The sequence below is a fragment of the Meleagris gallopavo genome, chromosome 6 (assembly GCF_905368555.1).
Source record: "Meleagris gallopavo chromosome 6, MGAL_WU_HG_1.1, whole genome shotgun sequence".
Lineage (NCBI taxonomy): Eukaryota > Metazoa > Chordata > Aves > Galliformes > Phasianidae > Meleagris > Meleagris gallopavo.
In genome coordinates this window covers 19,319,704-19,344,499 of record NC_139409.1, presented here as the reverse complement: position 1 = coordinate 19,344,499, position 24,796 = coordinate 19,319,704, and the positions used below count along the sequence as shown (strand labels likewise).

Sequence of the window (24,796 nt, the reverse complement as noted above, 5' to 3'; positions counted from 1 at the left end):
ATAAGCTCCAGCCATAGAAGAGTCTATGTATTCAGTATGGGGAGACTTTAGTCCCATGTGTAATTTAATGCAGGTACCTCTCTGGGCTCAAGAGATTGACATTGCATATTACGTGCTCTGCACTACTGCTCTGAGTAAAAAATTGATAGATGAGTGGAGCCTATATTCACTGCTGTGAACTTAAGAAAGTATTTATGACTTAGCTGCAAAACAAAAAAAAAAAAAAAAAAAGGGGAGTTTAAGGTACAAGCCAATAAGAAGATAGATAACAAACATTTTATAATGTTTGAAGACTACGCTATGCTCTCAGATTGATCTGGAATGTTCTATCTCATACATTTTGCATGTTTTCTTTATGTTGTATTACCTCTGCTCCCTGCAATGTAGTGATGCCATGGCCTGAACAAATCATAAGCAGGTATGGGCACTGTGCAGAGCCCTGGAAGAGGAGGAACAGCAGGGTCAAGCAGTTCAAATTAAACATAAGGGGCTACAGCTGAGCTACTGTAAGAGCTTCAACTGGCTCATTCAAAGCTGCCATGGTTACTTTGCTCTCAGATAAAATTGCAGACTGAAATATAAAGAGTACATCGTGTTCTGATTTAAAAAAAAAAAAAAAAGTTCATCAGATGTTTGTATTTTTTCTCATCATCTGCCTCCTGTAATTCTCCTACTTTGACAACTTAATGTGAAATCAGAATGAAGTTAATCAGTAACCAGGATATTTGCTCTTTTTTTTTCCTGTCTTTTGTTCTTTTTGCAATTGCTAAGCAAGGAGCCCACAGACTGATGGTGCAGAGCAGCTAAAGCACATACTGTTTACAAAAGGAAGATGTTTAAGTTCATAAATGTAGTATGAGTTCTCTTTTACTCACTTTGATGGTCTGAAAAGTAGAGATTACACTCTTATTCGAAATAGGAAGAGATTTTTGCAAATGCTATAACATCTTAACTTGTTTATTCAATCTATTTTTAGGCTTGTGGAATGATGTAAACTGTGGTGTCCCCAATAGATTTGTATGTGAAAGACATAACAGTTCTATTAATTCAACACTTTCTTCTCCACTTCCTCCTGGAGGATGTCCAGAAAGTTGGCTTTTCTTTAACAACAAGGTACATCAATAAGTATCTTAAGTGAATTCCATATGGCAGCGGGACTGAAAAAAAGAACTGTAATCACAAAAGTATGCTTTTGTTATTATGAAACAAAGGAGTAATTATCCAGTCAATGTATGCTGACAGTATACCAGGACCTCTCTGGAGGTAACTATAGACATCTAACTTCATAGACAAACACAGTATATTGTTACTGCATAATACTTCTGTTTCTCTCCTGTGTTATGTATTTATGTTGCGAACTGAAGTTTTTAATGATTGGGCTTGGGAAAAAAAACCCTTCAGGTGGAATGATTTAGAAGGAATTCATTTGAGCAAATCTGCTGGCTTGTATAAGAGTTCCCAAAGCTTTCAGTTCAGACATATTATCCCAAACTGAAATTGTTTTGAGCATGATTTTACATACAGTCTTGTTCTGGAAGTCCTCATTGCTGTGACAAAAGTATTTGTACCAATTGGAGTTGAAAGCTGTTTTACTTGATGTACATACTCCGCACTGCAATTGCATCCCAAGAACTTTAGGTAAAGATGGCAAATAGTATTTCATGGAGTTTCACACAGTGAGCAGATATTGTCACAGTCACTGGAAGCCCGACAGGGAGCAGTGGCAATCACTTTCTGCAACTGTATTACCCAAAGCCACTGAACTTAAATGATCTTTCTCTTACAGTAAGGGGCAGGCAGAAGGAAATGTATAGCAGGATTATATACCTCACATTGTTATGAGTAATTCAAGTGATACTCAGTTCCTGGATTACGCCTTGTCCGAAGAAAGGGGCCAAATATCTACCTCACTGGACATACATGCTTAAAGATCTTGCACATCACTGACTTATTACTCTTGAAATATGTCAATTATTCTAGCACCTTTATTTTTCTAGAGAACTGTGCATCCTATAGCTAATTGATAGTATTCACAATCAACAGTTTCCATCTCCATTAGTTTGAATGAATGGTTGCTTTTTTTCCCCCCCTCCCCAGTGTTTCAAAATATTTGCCTCCAATACAACAAGAAAGTTGGCATGGCATGATGCACGAGAAGTTTGTACTCATCTGGGAGGAAACCTGGCTTCCGTACCGAATCAGCAAGTGCAAGGTATGTATATGGGCTCTCCTGAAACATGCTCTCAAAAATATCAACATCCTACTAAGGAATGTGCTAAACTCTTGAATACATATTACAAAATTATCTGCTGAGAATGGCTTATTTACCAGGTCAGTTTATGTTTTAATTCTGAAGTGTGAAAGATTTGCTAAATCATGTTTCATGTAAGAAATAACATGCGTGTTTCTAATTCTTTCCATTACCTGTTTTTTGAGAAACTTCCAGTCTGTTTTGAGTGAGGTTGTCCAAATTCCTGAGACTAACTATTTTTTTTCTCTCACTGTCAATAGTATTTTTCCGATTTGCTACATATGCATACAATGTAAGGAAAGGGACATTTTCTAACTTGCTCCAGAATTTTTTCTTTGGCTGCTTTTCCCAGCCTTAATGCTTGTTTAATATATGTTCCAGAGATGATTTTCTAAGCACTTAATTAAAAGATGATGTGCTCTGTACTGGGAAATGTTATCCTTCTAATTTGGCTGCTGTTCTAGGCTTGTCCACATTTCTTCCTGGTTTGGATGAGTCATGATGAACTTTCGTTAATAAGAAGTTTTTGCTTCCCTCTAGCTTTTGTCTACTATCATTTAAAGGATGCTACAACCAATGTTTGGATTGGGATGAATGATATCAACAGAGAATCTACATTTCTTTGGGCAGATGGGAGCACCGTTTCCTACACCAATTGGGTTGAAGGTGCACCAGAAACCAAACAAAGCTTCTTTGACTTTTATGAGTTTGAATTGTTGGAAGATAAGACTGTGGAGGTATGGAAAATATAATTAGCCGCTGTATCTTAGGCAGCCAGATAATTTTCCTAAAAGGAAAGTTACAGAAACAATAACAAAATGTTGAAACAGGTCCTTTAGCCAGCGGAATGGACCTTAGTAAAGTACATTCCAAATTTACCAAAAATATTTGGCAGAAATTCTGAAGAAGAAGGACAAAAGGTCTGAGCTATTGCAAAACAACAATTAAAAAAAAAAATAAAAACAAACAAACAAAAACAAAGACATACATTACATCAGTTCCCTCCAAAACTGCACTACCACTAGCATTAGTGGCAACACAAAATATATAAAAGTGATGGAAAAAAAAAAAAAAAAACAAAACAAATTAAGGTCCAAAGCTAATTTTTCCATGTGTTTCCCATTTCCTGGTTAATGTGATTTCAACTTTTTTATTAGTTTCTGATGGTATAGAAGGATACCTTCAACTAAAGGGCATTTGTTTTGTTGAAGTTAAATCTCTTTTCTGAAGGAGTTTCTGCAGAAATAGTAGGCAGCTGGTGGTCACTGGAGATTCTTAACATGTGCCAAAACTCATTCAAGTCAGCATAACAAATAAACTCAGATAAAATACAAAAAGATGGGCAAGACCAATCCTGAAACTAGGGGAACCATCTAGAGGAAATTTTGAAGTAATTAAAAATAAGGAAGTAAAGGGAAATTTTTGTTGCTCCTGAAGATATCTGATAGTGATACCTTGATAAAGGCTACAAACAACTGATAGAAAGTGCATGCTTTCTGCAAAATAGTCAACTTATGATAAATCCAGAGCAGTGCTTTTAGTAATAATTCATATATGTTTTTTCATACACGTGAATTCTCAGAAGTAAATCTATATAATGATAATAATAATAATCAGAATTGAGAAGACTGTAATGACAGTCTTATTTTTATAGACTTTTCTTTTAGATTTTGGCATCAGTGAGAGTCTGGTTCAAATGGGTCACTAATAAATATCAGGACGGATCATTTGTCAAGAATCTTGTCAAACTGATCCAACGACATAGGTGCTCAGTAAGCTCTTCTCCTCTCCATCACAAGGCTTGCACTAGGAGCACAGGATTTTCATCTCACTGTACAGTGTTTGCCTTTTCTAATGACTGTTTACATTGCCTTCTTTTTCAGACAGATTGTGTTTTCGTGATAAAATTAGATGGCAAATGGAGAGATGATAGCTGTGACAACAAGAGAGGCTACGTATGCCAAATGAATTCACGTGAGTTTTGCTTAAGCCAGTCTCCTAAATAGGTTAAGCATCTCGATTATATAAAAACAATATAAAATGCACTGCAAACTGTTGTCACTTTTTCTAGCTTTGAATGTCATTCCAAATCTCTCTGATTTTAAAAGCTCCTCCAGTCTTAAGACAAAACTTTTTTTCTAAAGTATAATTTGTTCCACAGAAATTATTGGAGAGGAAACACTGTCTTAACTGGGATTTTGTACCTAAATCATGAATAATGCTAGAGAATAATACGTGAAAAGATGTCTTCTTAGTGAAATAGAAGATGCTTAGACATACTCTTAAAGTGCAGAGTAAAATGAGGAACTTGCAGTGATACCCCCATTACTTCTGGCTGTATCTGAGAAGATATAATCTTCTTCTATTGAAACTCTTCTGCCCAATGTTTTAGGAACTCTAATAAAATGTACTGTCTCTTGGTGGTGTCTTCATCTTCAAAGAATATTTTTATATCAAAACAAGAAATGTATGTTTATTTTCCTGCTATAGAATTGTAGTTATGCAAATCATTGTAGCCCAGACATGCAATGGGAATGGACCAAAAGCACAGATAACAAAACAGCCTCACCTTTATCACACCATTGGTAAAAAAAATAAATAAAATAGCTGTCCACTCTTCAGTCAGCTGCTCCAGCCTGTATGCTCTCAACATAGCTAACTTGTTTGTATGAACCCCATCTTCCTGCACAGCAAACAGAGTTTCAAGAAGGCACTGTTGTCTCATTTTATCTCAGGTACAGCTGTTCTCTACAATCTGTTGATTCACAGGGCAGAAATAAACATTGCTCCACTCAGCTGTGCAGACAACATTCACACAGTCCTAATAGACAGGTTAATGACTTAGTCAACAGCAATCTATTAACATTAACTGTCTCAAGTTGTGCTAACAGAGAACAACAGTAAATGTCTTAAAGGCCATTCCCAAACCCTCCCCTGCCAGTGACCTGAAATAAGTGTGTATTCAGATATCCAGATGTAGTCAAAATATTTTGAATTATGGGAACACAAATATTCAATTTATAAGGGAAATTTCTACACTAGTCTGGCATCCAGCAAGTATACTGTCTACTTCATGGCACTCAGGATTTTAGTCTGTTTTTTTACATTAACAAATTTGGCTTTTGTTTTACAAGGGTTTTTTGTTTATTTGGTTTTATTTTACCTATTGTTCATCAACCTAAATGAATAATTTAACTTATGGATATTTTGAACATTGTATTTTTTTAAATTTCTTTTATACTGGCTATCAGTGGTCTGTTTTAAATTCACGCATCTTATTTTTGTTCAGTAGTTACTGCACAGTTTAACTTACCAGCAACAAATCCATCTTCTGACTTTGTCCACTATGGTGATAGCAGCTATCTAATTGTCTCATCTAAAATGCAATGGGAAGAGGCCAGAAGAAACTGTCAAGAGCAACATGCAGAACTTGCAAGCATTTTAGATGCCTACATCCATTCATTCCTTTGGATCCAGATACAGAAATATGGAAAACCTGTATGGATTGGCCTTAAAAGCAATACTGTAAGTGTTGGACAGATGTGGGGTTCAGGTGCTCAGTGAACTCTTCTGCTTCTTTTGTTTCTGTTGGATGCTCAGCTTATAGCAATTCTGAAATAACCATCCTGTTGGTGGTTACACCATGTGTGTACATGAATTTCTAATGGCCCCATGAAAACTGATTACAGGCTTTCATGCACCAAGTCCAGAGGAAAGAAATCACAAAAGAGGTTGAGAAGGTTGGAACTAATACAAAGAAAAAGCTCCAGAAATAATAAAAGAAATGGTAACAGAAATAATATTACAGACTGAGTGTCACAAGCCAAGTGTAGCTACTGTGCAGAAGCCATTAGCTGTTTTGAAAGCCATTGCAGCTCTCTGCCATATATAGGGCTTCTTGTAACTCTTATTTATATCATAATAGTTGCTATGAGTATTAGAGATTTTATGGATGATCTTGACTGTTAAATATCAAGTAATCTTTACTCACCAAATTGCTCAGTCTAAATTTAAAGCAGAATACCAGGGGTGAGTTAATTGTAATTGCTTCTCTTATATAGGTAAATAATTTAAGATTGACTTATGGGAGTTTCTTACCATGTTTTATAAGCTTGTTTTAATTTCAAAAAATCCTCTTGACAGTAATGCATCATTGAATATGATTAATTCTTAGTTCTTAAGTAACTATAGCTGCCAGTGACATTGGTACTGTGAATAGTGTTTAAAACAACAGAACAGCACCTGTTTATTTGTTTTTTCTTGAAAATCTCAAATAAAAATGGAACGTTATGTGGCTGAGTTTTTTATGCTATAAACACCACAGAACTTTATTATCAAAGCTTAACTGTTTTCAGACTAGGAGTTATTACAAATGGACTGATAACTGGAAAACCAGATTCACTAAGTGGGCAGCAGAGGAGCCAAAGAAGAAAAATGCTTGTGTCTATCTAGACCTTGATGGTACCTGGAAAACAGCGCCTTGCCAAGAAACATACTTCTCAGTTTGTAAGAAATCAAATGGTAAGTGAATGTAATCATTCAAAAGACACATTCTTAATTCCACTACTTTGCCTAAACCTAGAGGCTTTGTTATGGCTTAGGTTAAAATCCTCATAGCAGTAAACTTCAAAATACTGTCTACCTCCATGCAGAATCTGGAAGTTTTCTATTAGACGGTATATGAGCTCAAGTCTAAGGCACATGAAAGCCTTTTGGAGAAATGGATATGGCTGCTCTGCTTTTAAGTAGTCATAACTGTTTGCATAAGATGAAACTCTGTTCTTCAGGTATTTTTCCTCTTTCTGAGATGTGGGCATAAATCATACTTGAGATTGTGTAACGTAAGTAAGTGCTGGAGCTTTCACCACCTGCATGGACAGCAACACCTGGACAAGTTCATGCTCTGATGTCACATTGGCAACCAAAATGCTAGCAAGAATTTTCCTTCCATTTGCTATTGTTAGAGCTAAAGCAGTTCTGATCTAGGCATAAGAGCCTTGGTAATGTGAATGAGACTTTAATTCCAGGTAGAGGTATTCCAGAGTTATGTTTATTTGTAGATTTTGCAGAAGCATGTTGTTTCCCTCCTCAATTAAGGAGGCTTGACTTTGAAGCTATACAATAGAGTCTCTTCCATATGTGAGATTCAAGACAGGCTTAAACACCTGAAAGGGACTTCTGAGTTAAACTTTCTAGACATACATTTGGTCTTCATATGCAGTGCAAGAACCAAAGAAGTGAGTTATACACATGATAAATAAACTGATTTGGCAGTGACATGTTAAACTGATGGCTCATTTATATAAAGTGACCACACATGGACTGCAGCAGCCATAAAATATGGGACTGTGATATTGACAATTTGTTAGCTTGCAACAACTTGCTGTAATGTGAGAATGCAAATTTAAGATATGAATCCTTATCGCTCAGGGTTTCTTTTCCTCACAGTGCTGCCAAGCCAGATAAGCATTATAGAATGTGATTTGTTTCCATGTCTTAAGGAATGTGGCTGGAGAGTAGATGTTTCACAATTCTGGATGCCTAGATCTCTCTGTTTTCTGAGCCGGGGCATAGAAGAAGAGTCAAGAGTAGAGTTTGAGGTAGTTAATGCTTGCTGGTAGAAATTGTGCTCCATTTATACGCATACCCCACTTCATGTGTTGCTCACAATGCAATACCAATTTTAGACTTTCCGACCAATTTCAATCTTCTTTAGTTGTAGCTCCAACTGAGCCTGCTCAGCTGTCTGGTGAATGCCCTGAAGCAGCTGACCTGCAAGCTTGGATCCCTTACCATGGGCACTGCTACTACATTGAGGCTTCAGCAGCGACAAGGTGGGCCCAGGCCTCCCTCAAGTGCACTCATTTAGGTAAGAGACTTTGTCAACTGACGTGATCTTTACAAAGGACTTATACAAATTCTACACAGAAATATAAAAACATTGATTTTAGAATACCATTAAAAATATTTATTTAAATTGAGGCAGTGATGGGGAACCATGGCCACCACCAACAGGGGTACTGTCCTCATAAAAATCATAGAATCACAAACAGCTCCTAGTTGCAAAAGACACATAAGGATCAAGTACAACTTCTGAAGAAGAAATGGGTGAAGCTAGCATGCATAAAACTTTCAAAAGTTATCATTTTTACAGCCTTAGAAGAGGAGATCATTCCAGTGGTTGTTTGCCTAGATTGTGGTCATTTGCTTGTTAATGCCTTTCAGGTGCTACACTGGTTTCAGTAGAAGATGTGGATGAATCTGACTTTCTGATCCATACAATACAGCTACTTGGAAACAAAGTAGGAGGCTTCTGGATAGGACTTTACAGAAATATGGATGGTAATACCTTACTTTCAATATTTAACTTATTTGTAAGGCATTTTTATCTATACTGCCTTTTCATGAAGTCTTTTTTCGGAAAAGTGAACTCACAATGGATGGTGCTTGAATTCTAGCAGTCCCTCTATTTTGATATTTAATTCTGTGGTGCTACTTTTGAAATATGGACAACTTTAACAATTTCCAGAACTCAAATGCTTAATTTTTTTTCCAGTTGTAATTTTAAGGAATTCTCTTCTACTCTGGCATTTCTCATTGTCTATAGCCATTGTGGATGCTAATTAATGAAATACAATTATCCCTGTAGTAATTTTCTGCAGTTTTATTGTAGCATTTATACCTTTCTTCAATGATCTTCCAGTAAGAAAAAATGACAATATCTCCTATTGAAAAATGTGACATTTTTGAAGTAATTTTCTGTGGTATTAAAACATCTGTGTGGTAAATTTTAAAATTTATTACTATATATATCTTTCTCTTTAGACAAGTGGTTGTGGTTGGATAATGCTGCAATGGACTTTGTCAACTGGGAGGAGAAAGAGTCTGATGAGGAGCACCACTGTGTGGAAATGACTGCACCATCTGGTTACTGGGAAAATGCTGACTGCTATTCTGAAAAAGGATTTATCTGCAAGAAACCCAAAGGTAAGTCCTAAAAATAGAGCCCACCACTTTACTACTAGCTGTCATACCTCTATATCACAAGTCTGGAAATTATTTCTGATGGTTTGATTTGACATATCCCACTTTTCCAGATATTTGTTATTATTTTAGCAGCAGTGTCTGCTCTTGTATGAACTGTATATGCTCTAGGTTGAGAATGAGACTTTCAGAAAATTTCTACTATCTAATGAAGATTCTTGTGCAAACTTAGTTCCTGGAAAAGGTTTAAGTATTGTCATAGTTGTTATACTCTTGGAAGGAGGAATTCATCTGAGTATTCAAGCTTTCTTTTCAAGTGTGCTGTACTCAAATACTATCTCAAAAACTGATGTAATACTGGGCCTGATTTAATAACTTCAAAAAACATTAATGCCTGAAGAATACTAAAAGATCCATTGGTTTTGTTGACTAATAGTATCATGAGCACTATCTGTTATATGAAAATGTAAAGAAAGTCACTATAGAGCCTGTCTCATCAGAATTTCTCAAAACTTTTGGCCATAGTGGATATAGCAGTCTAATATTTTAGGGGGAGAGGAATATGTAGTAACACTTTTTTTTCTTGTATTCCCAAGTGGAGATGTAAAAAATATAGCTGCCTTAAAGAGAGCACTATGATTCCATTCTTTTAATGTAGATGTTAAAATCCAATTATCTAAAATAAATAAATAAATAAATAAAAATAGGATGTCATCTCTAAACCTGTGTAATTTCTTTTGTAGTAGCTGTCAGACGAGGTTTAATTTTGTAGCTTTTGCTTTGTTCTTTTTTGTATTCTGCCATGGGCATAGAATGTGAAGCAGTGGAGACTGCTGTTCCAGACCCACTGAGTCATGGGCAATGTTTAATTAAATATTTCCCTTGCATTCTTAATTTTTATCTTGAAATAAGCATGTCCTTGGTAATAAATCAGTTAAGTGCCATTAGCGATTTACTAAGGAATTCTGAATTATATTCCAGAAACTCAGACATTTCTTCTTGAGGTTTGAAATATATTACTTTTATAGTTAAGCTGGAACTGTATATAAATAATTAGAAGAATAATGATATTAATAGTTAAGCTCCTAGTTTTTAAGAAGAAATACAGGATAAACGTTATCAGCAAACAAGTGCTAATCACATATTTTTATCCAACTTACTAAAACATCGAGAAAGCACTCAAGTCCATAAGATGCTCTAGTGTACAGCTATTGGAGTTACTATTCCTTTGTATCTGTTCATTTTAAATTTATCTCTGTTTCAGTTTCGTTTTATATTTTGCTTTTATAAATTCTACTCTGAGTAGTTTATCTGAACTGTAATGCAAAGGAAACTTGAGGAGAAATTCTTAGAAAGTCTTTTTTCACAGTCATTTTTCTTGTTCACTAAGAATGTCTGGTATGTTTTATTTTTCCCCTTTTCCTAAGTTTGAAGCATTTTTTGTATCTCTTTCTTTAACAATACTAATAACAAAAGATTTTATGGAGATCTTTTCTCTGTTTGTCCCTCTGTTATGCATAGGAAGCTTGGATGATTAAATCCCTAATTCATGGGACAATTTCTAAGGAAGACATTTAAGAAATCCAGGCTGGTAACAGCAGCCTCCTGCTAAATAAGGGGACATTAGAATACGCTGTGTGAAATTAATCTCTAGTGTTGTATATCATGTTCTTAGTAAATTAATATTTGAAGTAAAATGTGAAAATATTTTTGAATGAACACTTTTAAGTCACAATTTGCATTTTGGTAGAGATAAAAAAATATTTTGATGAATATTATAGTTTGATAAGACTAGGTAGGAAGATGCAACTTTAGCAAATTATTTTTTGCCTCACTTATGGCACCCTTTATTTAATTAATCTCATTAATGTAATAGTAATAGTAAGGTTTTTTTGATCCTATATAATTTTAGAGAAACAAGCAAACATGAATTTTAATGAAGTGTTATATTATTTCTCTCTGATATTTGCTGAAGTTGAACCAAGCGAGAGTCCTCAACTTCAGAAAGGTAAGAGCTTTCCTAAGAAAACTAATGAGAACCTAAATGGGAAAAAAAAATAAATAAATAAACCCAAAAACAAAACAAAACAACAACAAAAAACTTCAAAATGAGTTTTCCTTATTATCCCCTTTTAGAGAACACCCTGCTGGCAGTTACTGAGATGAATAATTGTAAATCACTCATGAGAGTCCCCCACTGCCTTTTACAGTCACATGAGGGCATGGATAGTCATGGGTGGCTGAATTGCTGCAAGGCTAATGCAGATCTGACAAGCTCATCAGTGACCCAGCTAGAGACTTAGAGAAGAGAGACACCAAAGAACTGCAATTTGGCTGCAAAAATCTGTATAGATGTCTATGGAACTTGTTTCCATAGGAATTATTGCAAACAAATTGATAGGAAAATTAATTTCCAAATAATTAGCATCCCAAAGCTATAAATAAAGCATGTCCTGTGTCAATAAATCAAAATTGTGGCTTTCAAGATCTGCTCTCTGTTGTTCTAAGGCCTTCAGAGAGGCTTGTTTCCCATTTCCTCAGTGAGGCCCTGGGAAATAGTGCAAGGTTTCTTCCATATTTTCCCTGCAGAACAGTAGCACCATGCAGGGGGAACAAGGAAATTTCCTTTCCCAGGCCCTGAACATGCTGAAAGTTAAGATTATGCAAAACTGCTGTTCCCATGTTGATTCATTGACTTAAAAAGGACTATGCATACAGGTGCAGAACAGAATGAGGACTGAGGAAGTTCTCTAGCCAGTTGATCAGAGGGTTAGAAACCTCAGTGTAGCTTCTTATGGAAACAGAATATTGTCTTTAATTTAATTTCCTAGTCAGCTCTATTCATTACATAATTAAAAGCAGAAGTAAGCCATGAAATGAAGGTGACTAGTCATAAAGCTCAGAAGTCAAATAATGAACAAATCATAGATACATTACTCACTGAATTCTTATGCATGCTTTGACAGATAGCTTTGTATATCACTAACTCAGATCCATTGAAACTACATTAGCTTTAGTGAAAGGGATCTGGCTACCGATCAGCTATCATTCAGAGAGATTTGCTCTCTCCTGAGTCTGTTCAAGAGAGAACAGTTTGGTTTTCATGTTGTATGTGTAATAAAAGAAATATTAAGATTTCTCACAGTAATATGCATTCATTTCAGACAAGCAAAGGAGTGAAAAGACTCATCCACCTGTTCATCCCTCTGTTTGGCCTCTGTTTTTCTTGGCCATTCTCAGTCTTCTTGGAGCTAGTGTGTTAATCTACAAGAGAAAAAGGCAAAACCAACTATCAAGAGATTGAAACACTTCTAAATGATGTGTTGGTTCATTAAGGAATTGGTGAGAATGGGTTCTGTGGCATAAACTAATTCAGGCGAGGAAGTTACTTGCTGAAATTGAAGGATGTATCTGTTAAATGTCTCTAGCAATCTTAAATTAAATCCTTTTTCTCATTTTGCAATATTTTTCTTTTGTTTTTTTTTTTTTGTATCTTTTGTACCATGCATATTTCACAAAATCAGTGTTACTGAGTTATGTTGTAGTTTTGTAACAGTCAAGATGTTCCTCTAAAGAGCCCTAGCAAAAATGGTAATGTAAATAGCTTGTCAAGAAAAAAACATAATGAAAAAAAATGATGTAAACTTGTGAGAATAAATGTTCAATAAAATGTGATTACTATTAAGAACTGGATCCCTGTGAATTGAAAAAACAATAAAAATTTACAACTACTCATATTTTTTGCAATTGTAAAATTCTTTTGCCTCATAAACTTTGCTCCAACTGTCCCCACTCATCATGGCAGGCACTGATTACTAAAGGCTGTCTCTTGGAAGTATCACAATATTAAACAAACAGCACTATTTTAAAAAGAGGTAACACTCAAAATATTGTTTCAGCAGCACGGTGCTGAAGGTTACCAGCAGGCAAAGAACACCAGCACAATCATTATTACTACTTGCTAGTAGACATTAGACATGTGCGTGCAGCAGAAAGCCTCAGCTAAGCTGCTGCTAGGAACCATCTCTCAAAGCCACCAGAAAGACTATATGAGGAAAGGAAAAGGGAAGTGCTCACATCTCTTAATAAGAGGGCTTCTCTCCTCACTTCTTTGTATTCAGCTTAAACAAGCACCAACTTGCCATATTTAAATGCAAGTAAAAGGAACTGAAAATTGAGGAATGCGGCAGTATCGCCTATATGAGGAATCAGCAAGAAAAAATAATCATGCCGTTAGAAAAAAGGCAGAAGCAGAATAAAATAGAAATTTAGGTGAGCCACAAATGCCGTGTAGACACTGACCACTTTGTGTGCTTAACAGATTGCCCCAGCATTTTGCTTGCCTTTTGCTTTTCTAGGCTGTGTAGGGCCTACTCTGCATGGTGGAAAAGTAAAAGAAATAATAAAGTTCATTTCTCTTTATTATTTTCTAGGCAGTGGGACCCAGGTTTTTTTAGTGTAAATAAAACCAACAATTTAGCACAGTGGTGAGTCTAGCCTCTGGCACAAGCAAAATGTAGTATGCAGAACATTGATCCCAAAATGATGGTAACCAGCATCAATTCCTCAATTAACTTTTAGCCTGCCTCAGTGTCTGCACTGATCTGCCCCCATCACCCTTCAGCCCAGGAGAGCTGAAATCTCACATTTCAGCATCCATTTACTTGAGGCAACCTAAGGCCCACTTGGACAAGAGTGTGACTGGCACTTCAGGGAGAAGAGGGAACCAAGCAGAAATTGTGTCCTCCGTGTACTTTCCCTCTTTCAGAGCTATTTCGTTTTGTGGTTTCAGATGTACATGGAATGTGGTTTTACCCAGTGAAGTCAATTTCTTATTAATTATCAAGTCAACCATTTTATGCATTAATTTTTCTTCCTAACAATTTATAAATAAAAGCAAAGACAGTTGTTCCTCCTATGACATTCTACTTTGGCATATAAACCCTACTACATGTTAATTGATATTTCACTTATCGCTTTTTTCAGGTTTATTTGTCAGAACTTTGAATTTAACTGATGCTGATTTTGGAAGGAACTTGATTTTCAAAGAGAGTGATGTTTCCAGTGTGCATTAGAGTTATTTTGGAATGTCACGTGACAGGATATGTCATGTGTACATCAGCACTTTGACAGAGAGAAGGATCTGTTACTATCCTCACTCAGAAGGCTTTTATACAATATTTTGATTGAGGAATGAAAGGAAAATACAATTTGCAATGACTCTTGCCAAGTTCTTGGTTTTCCTTTGCCTTGTGTGTGGTACATTGCAATTACAGTCTCTGGGTAAGTTTCCTGCTGGTTTTGTGTTAGACTAGGTATGAAAATATTTTTCCTTGAGCATATTTACAGTTTTAATGGACTAACTGATTGTTTTATATTTGTTATCAGACTTGATATGTGATGTAAAGAACGTGTTATCCTGGTAGCTCCCAGTTCACAGAATGAAAGAGGAGAGATGTGCAGATGTTGAGGGAAAGGAAGGTAATAAGAGCAGGATACTTAAACTGGTGTTTCTTTCTGTGAAAGTGCTAAATTAGATGGTACTGTAAGGGAGGGCAATAGGAGGTGGGGTAGCATAGGGCTCTCTCAATTTACTCCCCATCATCTCCATAGTGCAATGATGAAATTTTAGAGCCATATATTCATCTGAGCTGTAGTGATGACTGACCTGTATTCTTTTGGGTCAGCCTTTTTTGTTTTGTTTTGCTTTATTTCATTTTGTATTGTTTTTATGTTTGTTTAAAAAAATGATGGAATAATAAAGTGAACCTACTGAGCTGAGCAGAATAGTACAATGCAGTAAGCTCCTTAATGTGTGAGATCTATCCAGGGTTTTTGTGCCTTCAGGAACCACAGCTTGTCATTACAGGGCAGAATCAGATTTTCCTACAAGGTTAACATACCAGACTCTGAACACATTTAAAGCTCAAACCATGCTATTACAATATTTTATTTAAAAATTCTAGATGCAAAAAAAAATATAGTAATAATAATAAAATTAAAATGATAGTATGACCTCTCAGTTTAGGTAGGAAAATGGATTGATAAATAGTTCTATTAAGTCCTTTTTAAATGTTGCTAAAAAAACAATTTATTGATCCATCAGTGAGGTTTGTTATCAGCTACAATGTGCACATCCTTGTCAGAGTACAAGTGAATAAGTGAAAATAATCTGTCTGAACATTAGTCCCAGCAGCTGAGGGCTGAAAGGAAGAAGAATCTCTGGAGCCTGGCTCAGCCCAGCCAGGTCCTGACTCACCTGCTGCAGGTGGCTGCTTCTCCTCATGGACCAGAGAACTGAAAAAGGCTCCTTCCTATATGTGATATCCGTGTGACTTAACTGCATGTCAATGATCAGACTGATTCTGGACTGCTATCTTTCTTTTCAAAATTACAATTACTCTTTATTCTTTAGATACATCCTGCAGGTCAGTTCTCATTTATACTGCTATACACTATTGCTTCTTGTTTTCCTTTAACATCCGTTTTTCTATATTGCTCTTGTCTCTTCCTACCAGCCTCCATAACATGCTGCTGCTAAAATTACCTTCCTCTCCCATCTTTGTAACATACCTATGCTTGGGATTCCTCCACCGCTGGACAAAGTCTGTAGTCTGTTCTGCTTTCCTCGCCAACTGCTTTCCCAACAGTGCAACAGTTTGACGAGGCTTTATGAGTTGTTCTGCAAACAAAGATTGCAGCTGATCTGCACACTGGTGTTACACAGACAATTTTATAGCTCCTTGCGGCTGCCAGAGGCCAGGTTCAGCAACTTTGAACAAGCTACTTCTCTTGCTGATGAACTAAGAGGGAATTATTTCCCCAGAGTTTCCAGGGCCATAGTTCAACTGCATGTTTGCTTTCTTCCTCTGAGTTCATCCAGGAATTATTTTTTTGAATATACAGATGTGCCTGGTTTAGGTAGTATTACTATCCCTTTTGTGGATTAAAAACAAGTACTGAGTAATATTGTGTATCATCTCACTTCATTCTAAAAACAAATTTAAAAGAATGTCTTAAATTTTGTAAAAAGTAAATTTTTAAATGGATGATTGATCCAATTTCAAACTTTCTAGTGCTTTAGATTTGATCATTAAGATTGGAAAAGGCCACTAAGATCATTTAGTCCAACCATCAACCCGTCCCCACCATGCTTACTAACCACATCTCTCAGTGCCACATCTACATGTTTCTTGAACTCTTCCAGTGATGGTTACTCCACCACCCCTCTGGGCAGCCTGTGCCACTGCCTCACTGCTCTTTTAGAAAAAAAAATTCCTGATATCCAACCTGAATCTTCCCTGGTGCAATGTAAGGCCATGACCTCGTGTACGTATGGCTGATGCTATGCATTCTTACAGTTTTTGCATCATTACGTACTTCATTTTCTTTTAGCTGATGCAATGCCAATACCCTAACAGTAGCACTCCATTTCACTTCTTTCAGATGACACAGAGAGATTTTGGACAGAAGATGCTTCTACTGGTGTTCACTATCAAATAAACTCTGAATCAGCTCTAACATGGCATCAAGCAAGGAAAAGCTGTCAGGATCAAAATGCAGAACTATTAAGCATCACGGAGATGCATGAACAAGAATATGTAGGAGGTAAAAGAATAGAAAACCAGACCATAAGATATGCTGGGGAATTGTGCTGCTCCAGAGCTTTAGAGGATGCAGTTGGCTGCCTTGTCTCTTGGCTCAATGAAAAAGAAGAGTTGTTCGCTAGGAGCCACAAAGATGGTGCTCTGAGCAGCTCTTCGATTAGCTGGTGTTTCTTTGTGATTGCTCCTAAACCAGTGCAGGGAGGAAAGTAGCCCCATCCCACTGTTGTATTCCAGGTAGTGGTTGCCATGTCTGCAGCCTGCTTCAGTTGGAGGATTCCCTCACTTGCCTTACCTACTGGTATGCTCATTTCCAATCAGGACTAAAGCCTAGTCCTCAAATTTACCTCTTTCCTCTGTGCTTCAAGGACTATTATTAACAATATAGGGGTTATAAATGGGAACAGATGATGAATAAACTGTTACTGAAATAGTAAAACCAGATATTTATCATTTTTGCTAGTAATAGGAGATCTCTGCTATCTTTACAATTATTCAGTTACACATCTTACTATTTAAATCTGTTTACTTCATTAATGTGAAAAGCAGTATTTCTGGGCAGGTTTAAACCAAGAAAGGTACATTACTTTTGACTTTATTTCTTCTACATGAGCTTGCTAATAATGAGAATAGGAAGGCACCATTGACTTTCTTTTCTAATTTAGAGCTAATTAAAAAATTCAGTTTTTCATTGTGGATTGGATTGAACACCTTGAATTTCAACAGTGGATGGCAGTGGGCTGGGGGCAGTCCTTTCAGATATTTAAACTGGGCTCCAGGTAAGAACTGCATTTACTTTATAATCTTGGAATGGATTCTGATAAGACACCAACTAATTAAACTACCTCAGTTGCTTCTATTTCAGAGAAGCCTGTGCTAATTTACAATAGCCAATGACCTTTTATTTTCTCCCATAAGCAAAGAGCTTATTTATGAATAGAGAGTCTCTTTTGAAGTGATGTTTAACCTCGCAGATCAGAGGTCAGAATGTTTCCATAATGTTATCCAAGAGTATAAATTTAATTAAATCTTCAAAAAGTAGCAAAATATTTAGAAAATAATGGCACTATGTTGTCTGGAGAAATTCTAAATATTATGGAGAGACTCACAGAGCAAGCTCAAAATTCCTCAATACTATATGCAAAACTGCATGGAATGATGTGTAGGAAGAGAGACTGGGGATCTTGTGGTGTGCCTCACACATGGGCAGAGGGACAGCCGAGAGAGGATGGAAAGCAGCCCAGAGTGATGGGAGAGGGGTGAGTGTGGGGTTTGCTGGTGCAAGGGTAGTAAGGGCAGCAGGCTGGCTGTAGGAAGTGTCCACCACCCAGCAAGCAGTCATGTCCCCTTGCTTACCTTCTTGTTCCTCAGCACTAGCAGATCTGGTACTAGACACCACTTTTCTATTCCTTTCGGAGACTCTTTTACAACAAAACAGAAAAAAGAAAACCTCTTTCATAGGAAAGAAGAACTGCAAAATTCTTGAGATGTGCAAGAATGATTATTCTGCCTACGAGTACCAGTGTATCAGGAAAAGAACTAGAATGTTCCCCATACTATCCTGAGACAAAATCTAAGGAGATTCGTTTATCTCACTCAATGCATAAAGATGAAAAGCACCACCCTGCAAATTGCAACAGCAATTATCCTCTGGGGAGGGCTTCTTCATGTCAAGCACTGAAAAAATCACAATAACACAATGGTTCTACTGACAATGCAATCCACTTGTTGATCTTTTTGTATATATCAGTTGTGAGAACCTGTTTTCTCTCTTACTCAAAGGAAGTCCTTTCCCAGCTCCTGGGAAAATCTGTGGCACAATGAATCCCAGACAGAATGCTAAATGGGAAAACCAAGAATGCAACCGGAGATTTGGCTACATCTGTCAAAAGAGAAAAATAAATTCAAAATTTTACAATATAACCAAAGGTATGTATAGAAAGAAAATTTTTCTTTGGTTTCCAGAGAATGCAATCCCTAATTTGTAAAAGACAAGGGAATGCAACATTATTTTTTAAACAAGATTTCCAAAAGCGAAGCTATATATGCACACATGGACTTTCATACAAGATGAGAGGACAAAGGTGTAACATATTTATCATCTATTGGAGAATATTGTTATTTTGTTCATCATTCTATTATTCATTTTATCAAAAAAGATAGAAGCTGCTCTGCCACTATAACAGTGATAGCAATCGCATTTTGCATACAAACAGTAGGAAGTTTATGGTTCTCCTTTGCTCAATATCAATATAAAAATCCTTTACAACAACTATATGCAACTGAGTGAGTTCATATGTGCAGAGCAGGAGGAGCAGCAGCATTCATGCAGGCTATGTTTCATCTGTTGCCTACTGAGACCAAAGACTTCAATGACACATCAGTGTAGCTGTGGACATCCCCATACAGGAGGGATCTGGCAGAAGTTGTTGTCTGGGAATGTTTTAAAAGCTGCTTTTATAGCAGAAGACAGGAGAGACAGACCTCTGCCTTGGTCTCTCTTCTCCAGAGAAAAATTTTAAATTACATCTCTGACACAATGTGGGCATTTTTATTGGTACTTAACTTGACATTGAAAGACTAATCATTCTATTTGCATATTAAGCAAACTCTGCCTTAATGACTTTTGCTTCTTATTTGACGATATTTGCATTTCTACCTGCAACTTTGTGTTTATTCATATAGTACTACTTCTTGTAAAGAGTGCTTATTTTACACTTTATAAAATTGCTCTGAATATTTGTGCTTCTATTTTAGAGGAAATGAGACCTATTAAATGCACAAAAGGTTGGTGGCCATATGCAGGCCACTGCTACAGCATTCAAAGAGAATCCAAAGCATGGAAGGATGCTCTGACTTCATGTAAGAGGCAAGACGGAGACTTGGCCAGTGTCCACACCATTGCTGAATACAGCTTTCTGGTGTCACAGCTTGGTTACAGTGAGTATATAAGTGGGCCTCTATTTTGTTTGGCACATCTGCAATGCAAAAGCTGGGCTTCATTAAATATTAATGTTTTCTCTGAAATATCACAAGCTGAAGGCTGTATATAACTTATGGTGTTGTCAGCTGTTACTGATGCATAAAAAAGCATATATTTATTAAGAAAATCTACATTTTAAAATATTTTGAAATGAGAAAAGAAAACATCTTATTCTCAACAAATTTAGGTAACAGAATTTCCACATAAAGATCTTTAATATTTGCAGTTCTTGCATTTTTTTTCCCTAAGTTTCTATAGTTCCAGAACTGAGCTTCAAATCTGAAAGAAATTTAACTTCCTGCTGAGAGTAAAACCTCTTGTTGAGGATAACCTCTCAATATATCTCCTTCTAAGAAAATAATGCTTTTTCATTTCTGACTCTCCTCAAATCTGTCTTCACCAGTCCTGACACTCACCTCGTATGCTGGACTTAGTGACCACTCCCGACAGACCCTCTAAGGATCCCCAGTTAAGGAAATGTATTGGCAAATGTCTTTGTTTCTTGGACTTCATCTCATCTCCCGATGAGTGGGGCACACTGCCACACTCATTGCTTTATATCCATGCTGGGGGTATTTTGTTCTTCTAAGCCACAGGTGCTCAATTTGCAAAAAATTTCTGTCAGCCATAAGGAGCCATATGTCTATTAATTTCAGGGATTTATGGGTGGCATCTGAAGTCTCTTCTCTACCAATTAAATCAACCCTTACTACAGATCTGAACAGAAACCAGCACTTTGATTAGAGCATGAAGGCTGCCTCTTGTGTACCACATCCTGACTTTTATCTGTCCCTCTTTGTGCTGGATTTGGAAGTGTTTGTTGTATTACATAGCAGACAATAAGTAAATCTTTCTCTTTCCATGCTTTAGAGCCAACAGAAGAGCTATGGCTGGGCCTAAATGACCTGAAGGCTCATTTCTATTTTGAGTGGAGTGATGGGACCCCTGTGACATTCACCACATGGCAGCGCAGACATCCCACCTATAGGAACGGTTTAGAGGACTGTGTTGTTATGAAGGGGCAGGTAAAACTTTGCAGCTATTTTATAGAAATGTAACTAATAACTGCCTCAGACTGAAATCATGTGCCATCATCTACCTTTATATCTTACCTTAGTCTTTTGTATCTTTTTTTTTAAATATCTTATCTATATCTTTATATCTTTTATATATTTGTTTCTAAGATATATATATATAGATATATATATATATATCTATATATATATATCTTAGAAACAAATTTGGCATCAGACTGATAAAACTTGAGAGAACAGGGAAGATCAGAATTGGAGCCATATGTCTATTAATTTCAAGGATTTATGGGTAGCATCTGACATCTCTTCTCTACCAACTAAATCATCCCTTACTACAGATCTGAACAGAAACCAGCACTTTTATTAGAGCATGAAGGCCGTCTCTTGTGCACTACATCCCAACTTTTATCTGTCCCTCTTTGTGCTGGATTTGGAAGTGTTTGTTGTATTACATAGCAGACAATAAGCAAATCCATAATTCTAATGCTACATTTTGAAATTTCTTTCATGGTGCAAAGCCAGATTCATGAGTTTTACATTAGAATTTACTTTTAATCTGTTGGTTACAACAATGGAAAAAGTTGTAGCTCTGGAGAGAAAGGAAGATGAGCTAGTAGTTATCAAAGATGCTGTTAGCATACCTTGTTTTCCAGTCTGGTAGACCATTAAGTTCATCTATATCACTTCATTGAGGCATGAAGACATGGCACTAGCGCATAGTTCTCCTCTGTAATGTAATAAGGGCAGTAACACATATCTGCCAAATAATTTAATCCAAAGCCCTGTAGACTTTATTTTCTTGCCATCATGATTGTTTGGGTTTTTATACTCATTTACACATATATGCATACACATATACAAAGTATCATGGAAAACAAACAACAAACACAAAAAAATTAGAAAAATGCATAATTGCTATGATGTTGAACAATATTTATGTCTGTCAGTATTAGACATTAATAGGATTAATCCTTAACCACATTTCTTGAATAAAAAGGTCTTATTTCAATTTTATTTTTTAACATAATTCCTTCTATGACAGAAATCAGTTATTTTCAGTCTTCTCCTTGATGAATGAAATAATTCGATATACTGTGACACATTTAGGTGTATATTATTTCATTGATCTCTTTGCCATAAGCATAATGAAATATTACCACTATAAATGCATATCCATTAGCCGTGGATGAGAGGTCTTTTACTAACTCTCTCATGAAATAGGTAGTTGTAATAGTCAATAATGTCGAAACTTCAAAACAGCATCAAATGAAGCTCAAACCATTCCTCAAAGGTGTCTTTTTTTTCTTTTTAAGAAATCTCCATCAACAATCCTATAGTTTTCTTATGTAAAATACATCAGTGGATCTTGTAGTGAAGAAGAAGGAAAATGATTATTTTCTTATGCTTACAAGTGCCCCTATTTTTACATTTGTTTATTCTCTCTGCTCTTCTAGGATGGGTACTGGGCAACTGATGTTTGTGATAGGCAACTTGGTTACATCTGTAAAAAGAAGGCCTCATCACAGTCTCCTGAAGAAAAGATCAAGGACCCAGGCTGCCAGGAAGTAAATGGTGTCTCATAAATGATTTATACTGGGGAAAATCAACATGAATTATTTTACTTGCTCTTCATGCTTTTAGAGCTTTGGTGTTTGTTTCTTTGAGGAAACCTAGTCTTTTCCCCACAAACAAACTATTAATATATGCATATACTTCATTTTCACTCTGAAAATACTCAAGAATGTAAACAACTACTTACAGGTAAATGAATACTTCCTTTCCCCCCACTCCCAGGTGTTCCCTTGTAACATCAATTCATTACTGTTCTACTTATAGCCAAACATGCAAAATTGCCTTAAGCCACTTTGTTCTGTCTCTCAGATCTGTTATTTAAAGTTTTCATAGCAAAGTCTTTACTACTGAAAGAACTCTAAAAGAAACAAAGTAATTTCCAAACATAAGAAGATCAGGTTTTCTGTACCATATCACTACTGGTGGATTACTTAGTTGGTCTTTTAGTAATATCAGTGGGTTATTTCTTCCAAAATACACTTTTTTAGAGAATCATTAAATTTACTCTAGTCAGCATCAATCTCTGTAATAACAGAAAGAAGCAGGGGTGTTTTAGTGAGGTTCCTCCTTTCCACTCACACCCCAAACAAGCACTGGCTGAGTTCCTCTTGGCTGAGAAAGTCTCCTTGCTATTCCTTCAAGGGTGGGAGGCACAGCTTTGAGGAACTGTGCTTATACAAGAATTAATTTCAGAACTGGAATACTTTCGTATTTCATCATGTCAGATCCTGCAACTAGAGAAAGTGTGGCCACAGCTCCCCCTGAATGAATCACTGCCTTATTATGGTGATGTTTGAACAAACCCAGCCTTACAATGAACTGGAATGTGATAACACAGTCACTATTTTTTTTGAAAATTCATGTACACATAAAAGAAATGAAGAGTTTAACATCATCCTTTAAGTAAAAATGCCTTTTGTAGGAGAAGAAACAGCAAAAAAAACTCACAGCTTTTGTTTATTAACAAATTTGTCTAATCTCATCTTTTTAATCCCAGCTGCAACAAATTAAATATAAAATATTTACATATACAAGAGCACAGCTAATTTCTATACTGAAATATCTTTACAATTCACATTAAGGTCATCCTTTTCTTCTTCACAGGGTTGGAAAAGATTTGGTTTTCACTGTTATTTGGTGGGTTCTGCACTTGCAAATTTCTCAGACGCAAATAAGACATGTGAGCAGAGCAAAGCTTATCTAGCTACAGTGGAAACCAGGTAGGAAATTATCATTCTTCTACTTTAAAATTAGTGCTCTTCAGAAACCTTCAAAATTTGTCTCTTTTTTTTTTTTTTTTGAGAAAGCTTTGAAAAGCACTTCAGTAATACTTTTAAATAGTTAAGTAATAAGAAAAAAGACTTATTTTTTACAGATTTCTATTTAATTAAAATTGCTTTCAAATTTTGAGGGTTCTTGAGTTCCATTTTCTCCTAGTATTAAATTTCTAATTAAGGCAGCCTCTATTTTACTTTTTATTTTATTTTGGAAATTGGTTACTACTGCTTTCCTTTATTTACTGAGAGCTACCTCATAAAATGTAGGAAATTAAAAAAAAAAAAAAAAATTCCTAAGCACCTTCTACACCAAATTCTGAACAAATGTATACACCCGTATATTTCTACCATAGCCAGAATGTATTATGGCACCTACCTCCATCTCAAATGGTCTTTGCACTTCATGGCCACTGAGGAACACCACTGTGTAGCAAATCTGGCTGCAGCTTAGTTCTCCCCTGCTGATAGATTTGAGGCATCACAAATTGTGACATTTGCAGTGGTGATTTGGTGATTTTCAACATTTAACACAACCAGGTAGAAAGGAGAGGATGCCTTCAGCTGAAAGGAGAAAGTTGTCCCTCATCAAGTTCTTTCAAAAACACTAAAGCTTGCTGAGGTTTTGCTTGAACTTCTCTGAGGACTCGTTCTCTTGGGGTCATACTAGCATGACAGGCTTATTTGTACCAATTGGATCAGCAGTGGAAGGCAATAGGTTGTGTTTGAACACTGTTTTCCACCTCAGGAATGAGCAAGCCTTCCTGATTAGTCTGACTGGGCTGAGGTTTGAAAAGTATTTCTGGCTCGGTCTCTCTGATACAGAAGAACAAGGGATATTCAGGTGGACAAGTGGGGAAACTCCTTCCTTCACACACTGGAATTCAGCAATGCCAGGTAAGTTCTGCATGAGCTTAACCCTTGTAATCAGAGTCTGGCTGAAATTCAAGCAGATTTCTGCTTTCTATCCCCTAGTACTGGAAGTAAGAGATGGTACTTTTGTGTATACAGCTGTAGGTGACCAGTATCAACAGACCTCGCGTTTGGCTCCAGTGTAAAACACTTCCACAGCAGAGTGTCAGGTGCTGTGTAAC

The 24,796-nt window shown here is 36.3% G+C and overlaps 2 protein-coding genes across 7 annotated transcripts in view; both read left to right on the top strand.

The window, feature by feature from the left end:
- Window positions 1-12,700, top strand: part of LOC100545114 (macrophage mannose receptor 1-like) — a 29,309-nt gene extending 16,609 nt beyond the window's left edge. The window contains exons 20-30 of one of the 2 annotated variants that reach the window (XM_031553904.2): window positions 977-1,113; window positions 2,098-2,212; window positions 2,792-2,988; window positions 4,135-4,225; window positions 5,544-5,776; window positions 6,607-6,772; window positions 7,968-8,120; window positions 8,477-8,593; window positions 9,077-9,238; window positions 11,211-11,243; window positions 12,400-12,700. In XM_031553904.2, the coding sequence (XP_031409764.1) occupies window positions 977-1,113; window positions 2,098-2,212; window positions 2,792-2,988; window positions 4,135-4,225; window positions 5,544-5,776; window positions 6,607-6,772; window positions 7,968-8,120; window positions 8,477-8,593; window positions 9,077-9,238; window positions 11,211-11,243; window positions 12,400-12,539 (1,544 nt within the window). In that variant the 3' untranslated portion in view covers window positions 12,540-12,700. Of the gene's footprint in view, window positions 1-976; window positions 1,114-2,097; window positions 2,213-2,791; window positions 2,989-4,134; window positions 4,226-5,540; window positions 5,777-6,606; window positions 6,773-7,967; window positions 8,121-8,476; window positions 8,594-9,076; window positions 9,239-11,210; window positions 11,244-12,399 lie in introns of both variants that reach the window. The other variant, XM_019616409.3, reaches the window with a different exon arrangement.
- Window positions 12,701-14,340: 1,640 nt separating this feature from the next.
- LOC104911440 (macrophage mannose receptor 1-like) overlaps window positions 14,341-24,796 on the top strand; it is a 31,436-nt gene continuing 20,980 nt past the window's right edge. For 4 of the 5 annotated variants that reach the window (XM_085227319.1, XM_085227320.1, XM_085227316.1 and 1 more), the window contains exons 1-9: window positions 14,341-14,518; window positions 16,682-16,843; window positions 17,505-17,618; window positions 18,622-18,768; window positions 19,597-19,779; window positions 20,693-20,847; window positions 22,311-22,421; window positions 23,533-23,648; window positions 24,451-24,599. In XM_085227319.1, coding sequence (XP_085083445.1) covers window positions 14,452-14,518; window positions 16,682-16,843; window positions 17,505-17,618; window positions 18,622-18,768; window positions 19,597-19,779; window positions 20,693-20,847; window positions 22,311-22,421; window positions 23,533-23,648; window positions 24,451-24,599 — 1,204 coding nt within the window. In that variant the 5' untranslated portion in view covers window positions 14,341-14,451. Of the gene's footprint in view, window positions 14,519-14,623; window positions 14,717-16,681; window positions 16,844-17,504; window positions 17,619-18,621; window positions 18,769-19,596; window positions 19,780-20,692; window positions 20,848-22,310; window positions 22,422-23,532; window positions 23,649-24,450; window positions 24,600-24,796 lie in introns of all 5 variants that reach the window. The other variant, XM_085227317.1, reaches the window with a different exon arrangement.